This window comes from Saccoglossus kowalevskii, chromosome 3, assembly GCF_978046115.1.
Source record: "Saccoglossus kowalevskii chromosome 3, keSacKowa6.1, whole genome shotgun sequence".
NCBI classification, from domain to species: Eukaryota; Metazoa; Hemichordata; class Enteropneusta; family Harrimaniidae; genus Saccoglossus; species Saccoglossus kowalevskii.
The window spans coordinates 35,896,868-35,917,775 of NC_140643.1; the positions used below are offsets into that span (position 1 = coordinate 35,896,868).

At 34.0% G+C, this 20,908-nt stretch overlaps 2 protein-coding genes across 2 annotated transcripts; one reads left to right on the forward strand and one right to left on the reverse strand.

Annotated features, from left to right (window-relative positions):
• The first annotated feature begins 150 nt into the window (after positions 1 to 150).
• On the forward strand, positions 151 to 14,974 carry LOC100374945 (conserved oligomeric Golgi complex subunit 5-like). The gene is made up of 18 exons (XM_085497141.1): positions 151 to 194; positions 974 to 1,113; positions 3,371 to 3,483; positions 3,685 to 3,754; positions 3,952 to 4,072; positions 4,476 to 4,606; positions 5,110 to 5,385; positions 5,589 to 5,666; positions 7,406 to 7,487; positions 7,837 to 8,029; positions 8,356 to 8,514; positions 8,998 to 9,271; positions 11,201 to 11,304; positions 11,881 to 12,015; positions 12,554 to 12,662; positions 13,291 to 13,494; positions 13,907 to 13,986; positions 14,130 to 14,974. Exons 1-18 carry the CDS (start codon positions 158 to 160, stop codon positions 14,242 to 14,244), a joined length of 2,421 nt encoding a protein of 806 aa, XP_085353267.1. The 5' UTR covers positions 151 to 157; the 3' UTR covers positions 14,245 to 14,974.
• Positions 14,975 to 15,138: 164 nt separating this feature from the next.
• On the reverse strand, positions 15,139 to 18,807 carry LOC144360709 (uncharacterized). Its single transcript, XM_078013279.2, has 4 exons — positions 18,477 to 18,807; positions 16,639 to 16,834; positions 15,778 to 15,996; positions 15,139 to 15,267 (listed from the first exon to the last, which is right to left on the reverse strand). The coding sequence occupies exons 1-4, from the start codon at positions 18,525 to 18,527 to the stop codon at positions 15,173 to 15,175; spliced, it is 561 nt and encodes a 186-aa protein (XP_077869405.2). The 5' UTR covers positions 18,528 to 18,807; the 3' UTR covers positions 15,139 to 15,172.
• Between the last annotated feature and the right edge of the window lie 2,101 nt (positions 18,808 to 20,908).

The following is a 20,908-nucleotide window of genomic DNA, read 5'->3' on the forward strand; positions in this document are numbered from 1 at the left end:
ATATATTTGAAAACTATTTGAAAGTAATTATTATTATTGTTCTAAATATAATACAAATATTATATAGGCGACATGTATACTTCTGTTTATGTTTAAACTATTATTTTTGAATGAGTCGACCACTGGTCTGCGAATGTTAGAATACTCAATTGCCAGCATGGATCCCAAACTGCAAAGTCGATTGCTGGAAGATGGTAAGTATCGGTTATTTGATGATCGGATGTACTGCAATCTGTCTAGTGTTAGATATAGTTATTTACATCTTGTACTTTAGTTCAACTAGAATATTGGATCATAAATTAACACTTGGTATAAGAGCATCGAGGTAAATCCCCTGCCTGCCTACGTGGCTCTCAACTCGAGAGGGCACCAACTACACACAGTGGACACATCAACAAACGTTAATTTGGGACCCGCACATTCAATTTCTGTTTTGGTTTCCATCGTGCTTTATTGTAATCGTATCACATAATTGTGCTGGGTAAAAACTGGACTACTCGTGTGATTTAGGAATATAAAACAATCTTGTTTATCTGGTGAACAGTTATGTTTATTTATTTGTTTATCTATTTACTTATAATCAGTCTTTATTAAAACTTGAGGCAGAAAAATGGTTACAAATAAAAAATAAATGAATAAATCGATGATTACTCTGATTTCACCTGAAACCTTATTATTATACATCTTTTCCTTCCAAGGATACATCATGGGAATGAAAAAAATCCAAAATGTTTAGAACAGAATCAGCAAACTTTTTTATGTAGAGTCTGGTCAAACCCTGGTGGCAGCCATGTTTGTTTTTATTATTAGAGGACGCTTACGCACATAATCATTCCATATTTTGAATTTGCATTTCCTAATATGGTAGGATGAAAATACCCTGTAAAATACCACAAAAATTATGGCACACTGTAACTTATGGCGTTACTGTGACAGATGTATATTAATAGTAATTATTATTATTGGATTTTAGATGTATTTCATGAATTCCTTAAGGATGATTTTGATGTCCAGGAGCATACTAACAATGTCATGCAAAGCATGGCTATATCACAGCAGTTATCAAAACTGGTTGAGGGCATCTCATTATTGGACCAAGAACTACATTCACAGGTGAGAAATATCCGCTTGTGTTCAATCGAGTGTTGTTGACATCGGGATAGCATATTACCATAATGCCATTCTAGGAAGATGGTCACATAGCCCTGTCCCAAACTGAAATATAGTTCCTCTGGAAAAATACACTATATGTCAGCACTGGCACTTGCACATAAAAAAAATCAGGAGTGACAGTAGTGACATACAGAACTGTCACCTGGCACAAAAATATTTTTTTTTTAAATTTTTAAAAAATGTTGATCTGGTCATGGTACAGTGGTTAGTGTTTGTCTTGCATCATAGTCAACTACTCACTCACCAGTATAAATTTACAGATGTTCTGAGTATTATTCGGACAGTCAGTTAGCAAAATGACTTGCAACTTTGCAAAACACTTTGGTCTTTGCCCAATCTAGACTTGTCGGCGCCACTTGAGTGACGGGCGCGTGGTTTGGGATTACTATTTCATAGGGGTTGTCGGCTTGGTGAATTGTAAGTATTATCTAGCGTGCCTGTGTCATATGACGCCTTACTAGCCGATTTTGGCTAAAATTCCGCTCCGCCGCCTCTTTACAACAGTGTTTATACACGGAACTTGATATTGCTTTTTACAATTTGGGTTGCCTTTGAATCACATATTTTAGTGAAATATTGTTTATAGAGTGAAATATTACTGTCATACATAATTCAATCTTTGAAACAACAGAAACTAACACATAATAACGATATTCAAATTTGTGTTTGAAGTTCGAAAGTAGTTGCGTTATTTCCGGTTTCAACTAGTTCGAAAATAGAACGTCCTTGAGCGCAATAAAATCACACGTAGAACTCCATCCGAATCAGACTCTAGCAGCGTAAACTTATTGCAATTTGCGCGATTTGGGCCCAGTTTGTTCTTACAAGCTTTCTAAGTTTCATTTATCATTATTTAGAAAGCAGGTCTCTGAAACGATTTAATTAATATATCCGTAAAATACCTGGCAATCGACGATTGACTTCGAAACGTTCGAAATTTCGAACAAACTCCCGGCACACCTAGCGCGATATGCGTCAGATCGGTGTAGAAGACGCCGAACTGCAGCGTCAATGTCGTTATACCCGTCATTTTCAAACTGCAGTTGAAAAAGTGATTCGATCAAGCACAGTCCTTCTATCATGTGGATCAAGGAAGGCACTTTTGATTTCACAAAATCCATCAAACCATTATAATCGAGTTTTCCATCTGTGTATCCCTGACGTACTCACAGCACCAGTAATGTAAAAACAACTTTTAGTTTGGCCCAAAACTGTCGCGAAACTGCAGCGCATCCCGCTAAGAAACTTTACTTTGAGTCTTCCCGCCAACGACGAGTTTATTAATACCTGGGGTTACTCAACACTCGGGAGTTGTTTTGTAAATTACGCTATGTCAGGTGGACTCAGATGGTTATAACAATTTAAAATAACACTTTGAATGCATATACAACATATAACCTGTTAATATATGGTAACCAACGCGTGTCGTTTTGAAAACAGCATTTTACTCGCATCTTGCAAGATAATGGAATGATTCCTATTGTGGGCATGCCAATACAACGGTGCCATCAAGTCTAGATTGGAAAAGACCCAAGTGTTTTGCAAAGTTTCAACATATATTGCTAACTGACTGTCCAAATAATTCTCAGAACGGCTGTAACTATACTGTAAAACCATTTATTTTCACTGCCATTTCATATATTTATATTCATGAATTTTCCAAACAATCAGCTCTATTGTTATTTGACATGTGTATTAATTTAGCAGATTTTACTTATCAGCATAAAAGCAAAATTAAAACCCAGTGAATAATTGATGCCTTTACAGTATTCTGCTGTAACCACCAAATATGTGCTGTTTGAATGGCATCTTTTGAACTGTTTCTGACCCCAATCTACATTAATGAACTCTGGCATTCTTGTTGCAAGTAGTGGATTTCCAGAGATAGAACTGGGGCTTTCAGAACTTACATTGAATGCTTTATCTATGGATTTGAATAGTGAGTATTTTTTTAGACTGATATTCAGAATGACAATCACCAATGACCAGAATCTTAACAGTCCACTTAGTAAATAATCCCAGAAAAAGCAGACCTACATTGGCACTGGCAAGTTTCTGGCAGTAATCCTGGTCTCTATTCTGAATATAATAATGTGAAAATTTTACATCTTAATAAAAGGCCAAGGTAAAGTTTAAATTGGTCTTGTTCCTTTCTTCTAGTCTATTAGAACAATTTGATTGATGTGTTTATATTTAGGTTGTTGCCCGGCATGAGGATTTGTTATCACAGGCAACTGGAATTGAAACGTTAGAGGTTGTTCTGCAGATGATGCAGACTAGAATTAAGTCATTGCAGGCTGCTGTAGAAAGGTAACAGTTTTCATTATTCCAGTATAACCGCAAAACTGTTCATGAGATTGTTAGTCTTATTTGTATTGGTAAAGAATGCTTGAATTAGAAGTATACCAGGATCAGTATTAAATCTTGGAATCTTAGAGCTAGAGTTGAAATGAGTTAAATTCAGATTACTATTCAAGATAAGTTATACATTAATTGTTAATTCTTTCTTAGGATAAGGGGTAAGGTTGTTGAACCATACAGTAAAATCGTGGCTAGGACAGCACAGCTTAGAAGATTACAGGTAACACACAACATGCTTTGTTTATACATGTAGTGGTGGTGGTTCCATTCTCTATGCAAAGACTGAACAATTTTATACTTTGATTCTGAATAGCTGGCACTATTTTTTGTTTTGTGTATCCATACTTGTTTCTCGAATGTGATTCGACCCAAGCTTAGACAGGTTTTCTTGTCAACACTTGTTTTCTCTGATTACAGGAAGCATGTGATCTTCTAAGACGTATCATCAGAATTTTATATCTCAGCAAAAGACTTCATAGCCAGTTACAAGGTGGGGCCAGAGAGATCACCAAAGCTGCTCAAAGTCTGAATGAATTAGGTTTGTAATAGTGTACATATTTGCTCCATTAAATATGCATATTTTGGCTTTAATCGAACTTACTGTAAAATGCTATTTTAGCTGAATTTAATTTTTGCAAAAAAGGCTTTTTGAGTGTTTGATATGAATATAAAATATAGGAAAAATATTATATTTGTTTGATTTTATTTTCATAGTATCATCATTTCAGCAAAAAAACAAAAATAAATTCGAAGCAAAAATAAAGTATTTTACAGTAGTTTACCGGATTATAAGTTTTCATTTGAAGGGACAAAAATTGACAATGATGATGATAGGGTTAAAGGTGTGTAATGTACACTCATTGACCAATGATGCACCTAATTCTGTGTTGTTATAGCGACCAGTGTCTAGTGTGTAATATGTAATTTTTATTTGGGCGTAGATTACTTGTACCAAGGTGTTGACTTGGAAGGTATTGAAGTCATAGAACAAGATACACAATTTATAGAAAAAGCCAGGAAAGATGTTGAAGCACAAGCTGAGAAAATGCTGGAACAAGGCATGGAAACACAGGTAGGTAATTATTGAACACTCAGACACTCGCAGTACTTCTTACAATACACTGAATCTACTTGTTGTTTCTATTCAGAGGTGTTTATTCTCTTTTGTCCAGCATTGTTAGACCTTCCATAAGAAAGAGTATTCTAGGGGCGGAGCTACATCACAAAACGTTCTATGTTGCTAAGACGCACACCAATGTACCATGTCAAATTTATATATGTTGCACATCTAGGGGTTATTTTGTTACACTGTTCAAGAGAGTCTCAACAACTAGTCCAAAGTACAGATTTTTGAGTGTTTTTGACTGTTGTTTTCATCTGTTGTGGTTGCCAGGCAGTGAGAATGCCCCGATGTTTGCTCCCAAAAATAGTCAGTAGTACTGGGTCAACTGGGTTACAAAATATTATAAAAATCTATTTCCATTTCAAGCAATCATATCAACCAATAGTGAACAGGTTTGTGTAATTGGTTCCGGAGACTACCATCAACTATATATGCTTGTATTTATTTCACAGAATCAAACCCAGGTTGCCACTTCCTTGCAAGTATTTCACAATCTTGGTTGTTTGACTGAAGTAGTCAATAGAGTGGTGTGCAATATTCGTAAATCTCTTGAAAGAAATGTCATTGAAGCTGTAGATGTGAGACTGATATCACAGAGTCAGGCCCCTGGAAAGGGTGGTCCTGGTCATGCTGCCATGCCAATGCCTGGCAATACGGCTGCTTTTAGAGCCTCATTATGGACCAATATGGAAAAATTAATGGATCAGATTCATGCTGCGTGTGGACAGGTGAGCATGAAAAAATGTTTTCTAGAACTGTTTTTTATCTACTGATTTGTTTCTTTGCATTTGTTTTCTAATCAAAACAAAAAAAATACATAAGATTATACAGTTGCTTTTTACATGTACCAAAATTATGGACAATGTCTAAATGGTATATATTAAACTGTATGATGGATATAATTTCACTTTCTTCTATTTCACTTCTGTAGATTCAGCACCTTCAAAAAGTACTTGCTAAGAAGAGAGATCCAGTCACTCATGTCTGTTTCATTGAAGCTCTAATCAAGGTAAAGTTACTCCGATAAACTGATAAAAGAATCATAATGTGTGTATTTCGTAATTGATGGTTTGCACTCTTTTTGTCCCAGTCATCTACATCAGTTCCAATGAGTAGAAAAAATATATGTCAGTCGAAGCATTTCATCTGATTTTTTATCTTTAGCTCCGCTGTCGACTTTGTCGAGCGGAGCTTATCATATGAGTGATTGTCCGTCGTCGTCGTCCGTCGTCGTCGTCCGTCATCCGTGTCAATGTTTTACTTTTTCGACTTCTTCTTGAAAACTACAAGCCTGAATGCTTTGATACTTGGTGTATATGTACCTTGGGTAGACCTCTCTCAGATTTGTTCATTTCATGATGATATCTTCAATTCTCTAATTTTGGTGAATATTTTTGTCATTTTTAGTAAAAAGTGATATTTTCGACTTCTTGTTGAAAACCGCAAGTGCAATTGCTTTGATATTACATATATAGGTACTACATGTGGACCTCTCTCAGATTTGTTCATTTTGTAATGATATCTTTAATTCTCTAATTTTGGTGAATATTTTTGTCATTTTTGGTAAAAAGTGATATTTTCGACTTCTTGTTGAAAACCGCAAGTCCAATTGCTTTGATATTACATATATAGGTACTACATGTCGACCTCTCTCAGATTTGTTCATTTTGTAATGATATCTTCAATTCTCTAATTTTGGTGAATATTTTTGTAATTTTTGGTAAAAAGTGATATTTTCGACTTCTTGTTGAAAACCGCAAGTCCAATTGCTTTGATATTACATATATAGGTACTACATGTGGACCTCTCTCAGATTTGTTCATTTTGTAATGATATCTTTAATTCTCTAATTTTGGTGAATATTTTTGTAATTTTTGATAAAAAGTGATATTTTCGACTTCTTGTTGAAAACCGCAAGTCCAATTGCTTTGATATTACGTATATAGGTACTACATGTCGACCTCTCTCAGATTTGTTCATTTTGTAATGATATCTTTAATTCTCTAATTTTGGTGAATATTTTTGTAATTTTTGGTAAAAAGTGATATTTTCGACTTCTTGTTGAAAACCGCAAGTCCAATTGCTTTGATATTACATATATAGGTACTACATGTGGACCTCTCTCAGATTTGTTCATTTTGTAATGATATCTTTAATTCTCTAATTTCGGTGAATATTTTTGTAATTTTTGGTAAAAAGTGATATTTTCGACGACTTGTTGAAAACCGCAAGTCCAATTGCTTTGATATTACATATATAGGTACTACATGTGGACCTCTCTCAGATTTGTTCATTTCATAATGATATCTTTAATTCTCTAATTTTGATGAATATTTTTGTAATTTTTGGTAAAAAGTGATATTTTCGACTTCTTGTTGAAAACCGCAAATCCAATTGCTTTGATATATTATACATATAGGTACTACATGTGGACCTCTCTCAGATTTGTTCATTTTCTAATGATATCTTCTGTTCTTTAATTGCCATGTGCATTGCTAACAGCGGAGCTATCTCAGCCGACAGGCTGCTTGTTATCTTTTTATCTTAATTTATTTTTAATTCTCCCTAAGAAACATCACTTGCTAGATTTGTTATGTCTAACAAAATTTTGTTTTGTTTTGTGCAACCTAACTGTCTTGGACATATGTTCTAAAACATTGTAAGATCAGATGAAATATTTGTGATACATTATTGTGTATCAGAACACGTCTTGTATACATGCCATAAATATTATATTGTGTATTGCAGGATGGACAACCAAATATCATGAATACATTTTGGGATGCTGTGACTGACATTCTAGCAAAGGAGCTAGCCATAGCAGCTAATTGTAAGTCATTGACTAGACTAGCGCCCTCTAAGAGCATTGGCAACTATCCTTGTGAATACTTCATTCAATAATGTTCACTATATAATTTGATAATTGGTGCTATTACTATCTGCTGTAAACTACTTTATTTTCCCTTGGAATTTATTTTTGCTGTTAGATCAATCAGTGAAAATAAAATCCAGTGAAAATAACTTTTTCCCTATATTTTACACAAACTGGTAACTCATCAAAAATCAGTCAAAATAAACAAAGCATCCAAAATTAATTCCAACTAAAATCTAGTATTTTACAGTATGTATGCAGCTATCACACTCTTCTTATTTTCATTTCCATCTTCTGCATTTCGTAGCATCAACTTTTGTCAAACAAGCTTTTGAAGGAGAGTATCCCAAGTTGCTGCGATTATATAATGATTTATGGAGAAGATTACAACAGTACAGTACTGAAATGATGACACCATCCATTGAGACATCCGTCATATCAGATGGAATACCAAGTGATGATATATATATTGATCCAGATAAAAATGATAAGTTTATAAGGTTAGTGGAGTGACAGTTGAAGTAATCATTAGTGGCTTTATTGCACTTTTATTTCTATTACAAATGTCATGTAGTGGTTGTATGAATTTCCTGTGAAAATAACAACCACACACAGTCTTTCTATGAATCTCCATCTGCTTTGTATCACATGCATACTGAAAGAGTTGCACAACATTCTTGCTCAATTTTTCATATTATTATCATGATTATTTGAAATAGAAGGAGCAAGTTTTCTGTCTGATATTATTCTTGACATCTGTGTGTAAGTAATCTAGCAATCCACACATGTCATTACACAATGCAACGTTTTCTTATTTTAATTTCAGTCCTGAACAAGCATTAAAAGAATCATTGTCACCTTTTGAAAATGCTTATTTATCAAGATCGTTATCTCGACTGTTTGATCCAATTAACCTAGCGTTCTCTGGTGCTTCTAATCCGCCCTCCAATGAAGAAGTTGATAATATCATAAAAACTATTGCTAGGTATGTTGACATCAGTTTTTCAGACATCATATCAATAAAAAGGGATGTTTTATTTTAACTTTATTTTACTGATTACTAAATATGCTATAATTTAAAACACAGTTAATATGCAAAGTTAACTTCCCCGGCATATTTTACAAAACATTGAATTTAAAACCTACTGAAAGCCCAAGCAGTGCCAAATATATTTAAACTAAACAACGAATATTACTTCTTCTAAAGTTCTCAAAAACCATCAGAATATAACTTTAATGTTTATTTGGAGCTGAACAAACAGATTTTGATCATAAATTTGTGAATTTTAAGTTTTTTACAGGAAACAAGTAAACAGTAATAAATTATTTAGTAATGAACTATTTTTTGGAATGCAACAAAAGTTGACAGTGACTGCAAAAGAGTCTCCAACCTAGAATTGATAATCACAACATTAGATTTGTCAATTTTGTATTCCAGTTATATATTATCTGCTTATCGTATTTTCAGTGAGTTGAATGTTGCCAGCGTTGATGATGGCCTAAGTATTACCATATCACGTAATGTTAGCAAAACAGTACAGTTATATACAGTGAAAAGTGAACAGCTGCTCTCAACGGATGGTGAAGCCAGTCAAGTTATTGGTCCACCCACCAATGGACAGACGAGAAATGCTGCTGTAGTCAATAGTCTCTTTTACTTGCATCAAGCAATCACCAAGGTTATTTCTGGAATCAGTAACTTTCCAGAACAAGCTATAGAGGCTATACAGAACTCACTGCAGGTTGGTACAATGTTAACCCTATGGACACTATTAGTATTCCTGCTATGTTTTTAGTCCCCGTTCGGACGAAGTCCGAAAACGGGGACTTATGTTTTGACCTCCGTGCGTGCGTCTGTACGTGCGTCCGGACCTGTATCTTAGAAATGCCTGCACCAATCACAATCAAACTTCACACATACATCATACATGATATCATACATATGCACGTCAATTTGTTTCACGTTCTGATTCAAGATGGCCGAATGGCGGCCATTTTTGTGCTAAAAAATCCTAAAAATCAACCATTTCTCGGCTGTTTACAGATGGATTTTGTTCAAACTTGGTATATACATTAGACATTATGGGACCTTGATGCAAATAATTTTGTTTTTCAGATAAGATTCAAAATGGCTGACTGGCGGCCATTTTGTTTTAATGAATGGGCTTCTAGACCCATATTTCTAACTTGTTTTGACTGATTATGTTCAAATTTTAAATATTCATTATACATCATGTTATAGATAGACAGATATACTGGTTTGACGATCATATTCAAAATGGCCAAATGGTGGCCTTTTTTGTGCTAAACAATCATCAAATATCAAGCATTTCTGGCATTTATGGATGGATTTCGTTCAAACTTGGTACATATATTAATTAGACATTACAGGTTCCTGATGCACATCATTTATTTTTCAGATCAAATTCAAAATGGCTGTCTGGCGGCCATTTTGTTTTAATGAATGGGCTTCTAGACCCATATCTCAGACTTGTTTTGACTGATAATATTTTCAAATTTTAAATATTCATTATACATCATGTCATAGATAAACAGATATATTGGTTTGACTATCCTATTCAAAATGGCCGAATGGTGGTCATTTTTGTGCTAAAAAATCATCAAATATCAAGCATTTATGGGTGGATTTCGTTCAAACTTGGTACATACATTAGACATTACGGGTTCCTGATTTCTGGTTCCTGATGCTCGTCATTTTATTTTTCAGATTGGATTCAAAATGCCTGACTGGCGGCCATTTTGTTTTAAAGATTGGGCTTCTAGAGCCATATCTCTTAAATGCTTTGACTTAATATATTTAAATTTTATATATTCGTTATACGTTATATATATACATGTAATCAAAATGGCTGATTTTGAATGCTGTTTCAGAGCAATAACTCTCAATATGGACATGTACTTGTTTGACGATCAGATACAACTGTCAATCATTTTAATGTTAAAAAATCATATTCCTGTCATGGTTATATTCCAGCTATATTACTATAAACAAAACTATATATCTTAAATTTGATAACTAACGGGGACTGTGCCTGCATGGCTTGTTTTTTTATTTTTCTATATTTAAATTTTGGACCTTATGGGCATAATTTCACTTGATGATGAAAACATGTACCATTTGTTTGTATACTTCGTAAAAATGATTTTGTTTTTTGCTAAAATATTAAAAGTAGATATCTTTCCCCAACCTTTCCACATTTAATTTGGAGTGTACTGAAAATTCTTAACCATTAGACAAACATAACTACAATGTAACTTACCTTTGAGGAAAACTAACTCAGTAACTTTCTTTTGTATATAAATGTGACTTGATTTACGAGGACTGCTTCATATTTTGCATCTCTGCATTTCTCGGTCTACATATTAGTTGCGGGATAACCACAGATTTGCAAAGTGTGAATGCAATTTGAATACATTATAAATTCACTCATCTTAATTGCAGTAATGTCACAGAGGAACAGCTCGAAATAAAATTGTAACATGTGTTTTGCATGGTTCAAATGACAAAAAAAAAACAGTGACAGAAATTTCATCCTTTTCTTCTTGTTCAGGTTTCTTTACTCCAAATTATATACTTTTGCTTATAAATTCCAGCAACATGATATAAACTTGATTGTTTTATAATTGATATTTGTTTGTATCCTTTTCAGGATGTAGTACAATTAATGTCCAATGCTATAAAACCGTTGCTCACTTCAGTTGCTGACTCAGTAGAAGCAATCATACTTACAATGCATAATGAAGATTTCTCGGGGTGAGCACTTTATACATATTTAATACTTTATTTTTCATCATTTAAAAAAAAAAAGAACTAAAGAAAATTGCGTTTAATTTTTTTTTTTTTTTTTTTTGAGTACCTCATTCAACAGTAAATGTAAGTGATTGAGTATACAAGTTTTTGAAAGGATCCTATGCATACTAATCAGTTAATTTGCATATTCATTTACTCAATTCAACATATTGGTGCAGGAAAATAATCAATTGGAAATAGGTTGACAGTTCTAAACCAGTCTAAACATTTATTGCATTAGTGTTGCACATTCATCATATTCGTACCACTCATTTTGAGTGAATATTTTACCACATCACACTGGAAATTGAATAGACTGGTACAGTCAAAGTAAATTTAGTAGTAGTAACGATCAAAAGGCAATTAATATGTGACTCAAATGTGACCATTGCATGATAATAATTTGATAAATGTGAATGCAAACAAAAATTAGAGGTTATGTAAAAGCTATGCTGTACATTAGTCAGAAAGATTTATGTTAAAAAAGCTTTCAACTAAAAGCATGACTTAATTATATTTTGAATGAATGTGTTATCTCAGACCTGCCAAGGAAGATGGTGAGAAGTCAATAGAAGGACCGTGTTCTCTATACATGAAGGAACTGCAAGGATTTATCTCTAGAGTGCAGTCAGATTATTTAACACAATTCAAATGTACTGACTTTGTTATGGACAGGTGAGTAGTCAATTCAAAACAGTAGAGAAATAATAAGAATATGATACAACGAATTCCAAATACATGTAGGTAAAAAAAAATTGTATTTATACTGCCATTGTATATGTAGGATTCTTGGGTAGACATCTATCAGATATTTTTAGTGGGAAGATCTTTGTTTTCAGTGAATATTCCATTTTAAATATGATAAGAAAATAGATAGGTTGAAGAATCTCTCATTTCAAATACTAATAGCGGTGACTTAAACTTGATAACTCACAGTTGCTCATATAATAATTGAAATGATTGCTGTATTAGAGCAACAATACCCCCAGGGAGTACCTGGAAGTGTGACATTAAGTGGACATAATAATAATGAGCATGTATCTTCTCTTTATCCATCAAGAACAGACTTTTTTATTATGAATAGTAATCAGTCGTTATATGATATTATATGATGATACCATGATGATTCTTGTGTGTAGCAAACTGTAACTGATTTAATTATTTCCAGTTATAAATATTGTGTTTAAAAATTCCAATATCCTTATCTCTCCAGTGTTCTGCCATTGGCTTGCCGATCAATTGAATTATTTGTACGCCATGCTAGCTTACTAAGACCATTAGGTGAAGGGGGCAAGATGAAACTGGCAGCTGATTTTGCCCAGGTATGTACACATAGAAAGATAAACTAACTTTGATTTCTTTTATGCATTGCATCATGAGTAAGCGACAACAGAGTATTTACTTAAAACAAAAAGTAAATTTGAAAATCCCATATTTCATGTTGTATAGTGGAAGATGAAATAGATCAACCCCATAAGGTCAAAAGTCACATGATTGCTGAGAAATCGAAAAATATGAGATGCTGAGAATTGCCATGCAAATTAACATAAATTAATAATAATTTGATATTTTAAATTAAATCAAATCGTTTTCCACTTTAATACAGTTACTCTAAATCTTAATTTTTCTTGGCACCAAATGACTGGCAAATTTGACTCAATTATTAATGTAAAGCATGTCTTTTTAGCTAGCATGCTATTTTAGCTAATTTAACTAATCTGTAATTTCGCTAATTCAATATGTACTTAATTTAACAAAAAGTATATCTCACGAAAAATTAAGCTAAATTAAAATTCTGTTAATTCATGCATTGAGTCAAATACGCTAAATTGTATGCACTAAATCAACATTTTTTACAGTATATACTAAGTTACTATTAAATCATTGACAAAGCTGTGCATAGAAATGTAACTAATTCATGTTTACATTAATACTATCTTTCCCCAACAGATGGAATTAGCTGTTGCACCATTCTGTCGAAGGATAACAGACCTTGGACGTCACTATAAATTAATAAGATCATTTAGACCATTATTATTCCAAACTGCAGAGCATATAGTTAATAGTTCGGCACTGGGTGAAATCATACATTATAGTACTGTGTTACATTTCTTGTTTGCCAAGGCACCACTTGATCTCAAGTCACCTCACCAGGTGAGTGATATTTCATTCATATTTGCATGTTTCATAGCATAACACTGCATGAATCTTTTGTGTGTATGTGTGAGTGTGTTGAACAAAATCCACGTATCAAACCACATGCATCTTTGTTGTTATGCTACTGGTACTATGGGTATCAGTGTGTTTATACAGCAACAGTCACATGCCAAAAGCATGACATGATGTTTGTCTAGCAAACTCTCCTATCTAAATATTATAGCATATACTACAGAGAATTTATTTATTTTTTCTTTATATATGACTAACGATATAACAGTTATATTTTTATACACACATATGTATGTACTTTCAGACTGATGTGGTATTTTGGAATACCAAACTTATATATTTAAACGATGTCTATCATTTCCATTTTCTACATGTGACAATATTTTTGCATTACTAGGTTGCTGATTGGTCTGCAAGTCGTTATTCGCAATGGTTAGATGAACATACTTCAGAAAAAGAGAGGCTAACATTGGTCAGGTATGAAAAATAATGAAATGTCATATGCTTGGATAAAGTAAAGTGCTTCTTTTCATATTCTTTTCATAATATAGCTTGAAATACAATAGTCATTGTTATCGAATATACCATAACATATGGTTATATATTTTTTTTTTAACTAGGGGGACATTAGAGGCTTATGTGCAATCGGTAAGAGCAAGACAAGGCAAGGAATTCGCTACAGTGTATCCAGTAATGTTACAATTGTTACAACAAGGATTACAAACTCTAGAATAGATATCTGGTGCTAAAATATCTATTTGAGTCTCTACTTAATAAAGATTTATATATATGGTATATGTAAGAAAAATGCTGATTTCTTTCTGTGATAAAAGGATGTGATGCTTTGTCAATTAATTCAACCACTTCAAAGTATTGTAAAATAGTGGGTGTCATATTTTATCAAATCTAGCTGCCATATGTTTTAAGCATTTAGAGATATTCTGTTTTGAGCTAAAAAAAAGTGCTACAGTTTTCATCTATTTCCAGCTTATTTTGCTGTTCTATTTGTGTGATACAAACACAAAATTTGGGTAGTATGTGCATGCATTGACCGGATTATCAGGATTTTTGTTATTTGTAATGAAGAGGGTGATAATTCCACTGTAGATAAATATATTCAACGTTAAAGATTTTTTATTGGGGGTTATTGAATTAAACTGTATTTCCATTACAGTTAAACTGTTATTTTATTGACACTATTTGGAACTGGTTTTCTATTAACATCTTTGTTGCATATATCTAAGATGTATGTAATTAGCAGTATACACAGTTACTAAGGTAGGGTTTATGTCAAATGACTTTATATTTTTTATTTATCATGGAATATAAAATAGTTGACTTGAAAAAAACAGTTATGTTGTTATTTATTTATTGCATGTACATAGTATTTTGTAAATAAAATATGGTGGCTGTGAAAACTTATTTTGAGGGGATATTTCTTTTGAAATAAAGAACGTTCATGGTATGTTTTTTTGTGTTTGTGCATTTTTCATTCACTCTGCCCTGTAAATATTTCTCCAAGACCTAAGCTGGAGGTATGTACTCACATATTTCCATTGAGGTTAACCTCACATCAGTGTCTAGTGTTTGCGTGTTTAAAACTTAAATATGTACCATAGATTTTTCATTTTGATTTTTTTTTTGCACAAATATTTTAAATAATTTAAGGTAATAAAATTCCATCTATGGAATGAATCACTCCAGTAGTGACTTGCAAATCTCGCTGAATTACCAAGGTCCCATTCACTGTCAATTCTCCTAAAAATGTAAAAAAAACGGTGTATTAGTAGTGTATTTTCTTCTATGTGGTACAACACAATATATTTAATGGATCTAGATAAAACGTAGGCAATAAGAAAAACAACTAAGAACTTGAAATTCGAAAAGGTAAAATATCACCAGCCTGTAATAGTTACTGACAGCGATGATAACAGAAAAAAATATTGCTATTAAAGATGTACTATTCTCTTTGTGACATGGCAACTGTGACTGCCCACGTATTCAAAATAAAGTTCTTACTGATTGGAACTAACTTACTAATATTAGAACTCACGATGATGTCACAATATCGTTTCTGGATTGGTCAGCTTCATTCAATTTAATTTAAATAATAGCATAAAACGTTTATAACATCTCCAGTTGTGTGCATTTCACTGTATGGCTCCCATGTTTTTCTCAATGATTTTATCAATCTTTTGTTTGTTAGTCTTGTTAATATATTTTTGATTCTTTACGTTGAAATCTCAAAAAATGATGTAATACCGGTACCTGATTTAAACTGGTCTGTATAGAAATCCAGGTCTTTTCCATTCATATTCGGTATTGGTTGGTTATTAAAGAACCCTGCACTATATACAGTGCCATTAATCACGTGATTGTACACCACATGTCTAGCAAATGACGTATTTGATAATATGACATCAATCTGTTCCTTTGGCAATTTTTCAAAAACTGCGTCCACTGGAGCAAATAGGGTATATGCCCCTTCTGTGAAAACATGTTTAATCGTTATTCAATTAGTTATAAAATTGTACATGCATCAATATCCCCCACCACCACCACCCGCCCCAGTTTCTATCAAAACATTTCAAAAAAGATATACTCTCGTACATAATTACAGTTAAAGCCATGTATTATAGGAAGATGTTGACAATTCATATGATTACACCTAGCGATGTAAAACGAAACATATTTAACCATTTTATAAAATATACAATCAGTTTAATATGTGGACTGGCAGAAACTTTAGATGACAGAGAATACTAGTCTGCCACTTATTAATGGGGCTGTGTGTCTTATTACGATGTATTGCATTTACTGTATTGTGTTTTTTCGATATTGTGATATTGAGACCCTTGATATACGTCAATACTTTAAACCAATACTATGAATATGAATTTATTCATACCCATACCGAGTGGAAAATGTTAACTTGACAAGCTCGTTTCCTAGTCTGTCATACCAGGGTGATATAATCTCTTAAAGGGTGGTGGTCATCGCGCAGCACGTGTTCGAAGTTCATGTAAACAAACAATGTATTTTACACGCGTTGTATACGTCATTATGAATCCCATATCGAACGAGCGCGGCGCGATGACAATCGTCCTTTAAACGTGACAGTAATCCTACCTGTAAACATAGCATTGAGACCCGCAACGTCAATAACTTTCTTCATGAATGTGAAATTGATATCCTTTTGTAAATATTCATATATATTCAGCATTGGTATTGGATACATTATACCCATGAGACCTTGCAGTATTCCATTGGTAGCATTTACGTCACCGTACTGCATCATGACGCCAGACACCGTCCACACACCTACCTAGAATATCAAATAACGAGGCCGTCCACATGCAGCTACAAAATGCATCATAAATGAAACTCATTCAAATCTGTAGCTGTTATTAAGGATGATGCTCATCAGATTAAACCAAATCACAATGAAAAAGTTTAACTTGGGATTAGGAATCAACAGGTTTCATAAAAATATTGATTGCAAACAAAAGAACCTTTTCTGTGGTAAGCTAATCGAAGATCAAAATCAAACGTGATCGTTCACTTGATCAACCAATACAAATTATAACATTTACTAGTTATGCTTGATATAGCAGCTCAGTTCGCTAGTAAATGGAAACTCAGTTATAACCAATCCAAGTCACAGATAATGTATTTTGGCAAGAAACTCCACAAAAAGGACACAATTTGGAAACTAGGAAACTTGACATTAAAAGAAAGTAAAACGTACAAATATTTAGGCATAACCATATCAAAAACATTGAATGATCATACACAATTTACTGAAGTTTATAAAAAAGGAATGACAATCTTAGCATATGGCAAATCAATAATTAACCAACACAACAGTTTCAATCGATTTGAGTACGGTGATGTGTTATGGCATAGCATAATCATGCCATCAATGAATTATGGGTGTGGAATATGGTTTCAGGATAGCGGAGAGTTTAAAAAGAAATTACAAAGTATTCAGTACCAATTTGGGAAATTTTTATTCAAAGTAAACCGAAATGTGGCAGGACCTGCAGTGTTGGGGGACTTAGGATGGGAAGACTTGAATTACATCCAAGATAAAGTGCGGATTCAATACCTGGATAGACTTCAGAAAATGAAAAACAATAGATGGACTAAAATAGTTTTTAAAGAAATGAATACTCAGTATAAAAACAAAGTTAAACTGGCTTGGAATTGGCCTAAATATGTAGAAAACATTCTAGTGACTAATGGCATGTATCATATCTATGGAAATGAAATACCCCAAAATCCAAAATGGATAAGAAGTTTTATCACAATCAGTAAAGAAAATGAAATAAACATGTTTACACAAAATTTAGAAAAGATGAAATCATTAAAACACTACTGTTGGATTAAAACAAACATTAAAAAGGAAAAGTACATAATTGATCCTTATGATCATCATGGTATCTCCCTTGTCTTTAAAACTAGTCAAACTCTTTAGATCTTGAAGGTAACAAAATGGGATGGAAAAATTACAGGGGTAATGGAATTTGTGGAGTCTGCAATCAGGGCAAAGAAGACATTTACCACTTTCTTTATCTTTGTACGTCATTTAATCATATTAGAAAGGAATTTTATTTAGCATTAGAAACCTCACTGAAAAACAATGTTGAATCTTCATCACTAATGAATAGTTTTCTTTCAGGGGGGTTGAATTATAGGTTCAATTTCCTTTTTGGTGATACACTATGGAACATAAATGAAAATGTGGGAAATACCTCATCAGCTTTAATTAGGAAATATGTAACTGATTTATGGCAATATAGAAAAGAAATGATGAATGTAATTTAAATAAATGTATTACTGTTTTCATGCTGCCGATACAAAGGTTGAATAAACATTATTATTATTATTATTGTAACCATAAGATTTTTTTACAGTTTCTATGACTTGCAATTGTGCATGGTGAAGAGGGCATTGGGCAATATTACCTTTGTACCTTCTATGTACAATGCGGAACGTATATTCGTACCAGTCAGCATAGTAGGGAAAAGTCGGTCGTTCACTCTCAAGTCGTCATCAACAACTCTGGCATTGACCGTGTGGTATAGCAATAACTCTCGTAAAAAGGTCTTATTGGTTTCCAGCTGATGGGACAATACTGGGTCCAAGTTCACAAAGGCTTCGTTGAATGGAGCAAATATTGTGAATGGACCTAAAAAGATTGACACGATTCAATGTTTTACTAGATTTTACAATTATTTTAATATTTTTGAATATTAATATTATGACAGAACCCCACACCCTCCCCGTGGCTTTCGTTGCGTATGGAAGTTATTTTCACGAGTGATGCGGTGTATCCTGCGGCCGTACTTTCACGAGCGAAGCGAGTGAAAGTACAGCAGAATACACCGCATCTCGAGTGAAAATAACTTCCATACGCAACGAAAGCCACGGGGAGGGTGTGGGGTTCTGTTATTATTACATATGTTCCATACTTGATTATTTCGTACTAGAGAAAGAACGTGCAAACCGAGATGGAATTTAGGTCGGGGAACCCCATTGCCCATTAATATGTTCCAATATAAGTGTTACGCCCTAGCAGCGCGTGTCAGTGTAGAACGCGCCAAGGAGAACGCGTGTCACTGTTTGTATCATGAAATTAAAATAATCAGACGTCTAATCTGAGTCACTGTCCGAATAAATAACTCGTTGACGTTTAGTTGGGAACACGACAGAAGCAGAACTTGAACTGGACGACTATGATACACAGTTTATGTTGAAGTTAAAAGTTCCGCAAACATGCCGTACAACTGCGGTACTCCACTGACGGGATGACTTTCGTCGACAGCGGTTGTCGCTGAGCTGCACGCTACAACTTCTTGTGCGATCTTGCTGGTCGTGGATTGACTGGGTCTTGATTACCGGTTAAAATGTTGCTCTTTTGGCGTTGGTAATTTTTATTTGGAACTGAGTAACGCCGCAACGTCGCCAGCAGAAACCTGGTATCTCGATGCTGATGGTTCGGCTGCATAGTAATCGCTGATTTTACTGCTGGTGGATCTTCTGAGAGCCCTTCAAGGTTTATAAAACTCAGTTTCCAGGTGGTCAACATACATTAAGTTCTTCCAATCGTAGTATTCCATGTGATGTACATGCCAAAAATGTTGTTGAACGATTTGAACTGGATAAAAATAGCAGTCGAAAATGTGTTTACAAAATAAAAATAGTTCGGTAGCCAATGAAAATACCATGTTCATTTGCATATCGACCGTGAAAATACCGAAAACATTATTGCATGGGTGATATGCAAATTAGTTTGGGCCAAAATAAGTGACTGCCTAAAAGTACCATTACTGTTGTTCAAATTTCATTTCACTCGGCAAGTATATTCATGTACCCCAAGGGGAAAATATCATACTTCTAAATATTGTTTATTTCGAAAAACTGTACTCCTGAAGGGACTACTTTGTTTGCTCTCAGACCTCATTTGCATATGGGTTGTGGAAATACCGATTTTGATTTCATGGACGAATCAAAATAAACTGCAGTACATATGTAATAATATCCAGAACATCGTGGTTTTACTTCAATGATATATATAACCGGTATGTGATTTAAATTAATTTATTTAACATTTACATAATTTACCCATTACCTGTTCCGTTATACAGTGTTTTATCTAGTCCTGATTTTCTGACGAAATCCACATACGTTGTCGCGCCCCATTCTTCAGCCATTTGAAGTACGTCTTTGGTGGGAGGGGGCGGTGGCCAGTGTAATGGGTTTAGCATCAAACGGTCGTGTTTGCGAAGACTCTGCATAAGTGTGAGATTTGCAAAAAGACAGAAGAAGAGGGTAGACAATACGCTACTTCGAATGGTCATGATGACGAAGACCGACTGGTATATCGGACAGTTATTCTTGAAAGTACAATGTACCCCTACAATGTGTTCAAATACTCGCATTGACGCATTAGACTGTTTTTAAGGTACCCCTTCCGAGTTCAAAGATCAAGAAGGTCATTGATTGCTGAATGATTTTATTTCTGAACTGTTCCCCGGGGGGTTCACTCTTTATGCCGTTACTACCCCATGTGCGTTCCAAATTTAGCGGGGAAAGGGGATGTTTTTCACGTTCTAAAGCGGGCCCGCGCGGGAGGCAAATAGGCCCCCTTTAAAAATATAATGTCTGCAATAGGCCCCCAGGAATAAACTCACAGGGTTGTTGCGCCCGCTGTAGGCCCCCTCTTGCAACAACCACTCCCATACACCGCCCTAGACCATAGCTTGTTTGAGTTGATCACACCCTACTTGAGTGACAAAAACGGCAGAGAATGCTCGCAATAGGAGTAGAATGTTCTCAATATATGTCTGCAATAGGGGTGTGTTTCTTTTCTTCAATATGGGGGTACTAAATTTAC

Excerpts from the sequence above, each read along its gene's own strand:
- LOC100374945 (XM_085497141.1), top strand. The coding sequence starts at position 158 with ATGGATCCCAAACTGCAAAGTCGATTGCTGGAAGATG. Across the intron at positions 9,272-11,200 it reads CTATACAGAACTCACTGCAG|GATGTAGTACAATTAATGTC; the intron begins GTTGGTACAATG and ends TATCCTTTTCAG. Across the intron at positions 11,305-11,880 it reads CATAATGAAGATTTCTCGGG|ACCTGCCAAGGAAGATGGTG; the intron begins GTGAGCACTTTA and ends GTGTTATCTCAG.
- LOC144360709 (XM_078013279.2), bottom strand. The coding sequence starts at position 18,527 with ATGCTGACTGGTACGAATATACGTTCCGCATTGTACATAGAAGGTACA. Across the intron at positions 15,997-16,638 it reads TCTCAATGCTATGTTTACAG|AAGGGGCATATACCCTATTT; the intron begins GTAGGATTACTG and ends ATGTTTTCACAG. Across the intron at positions 15,268-15,777 it reads TACAGACCAGTTTAAATCAG|GAGAATTGACAGTGAATGGG; the intron begins GTACCGGTATTA and ends TTACATTTTTAG.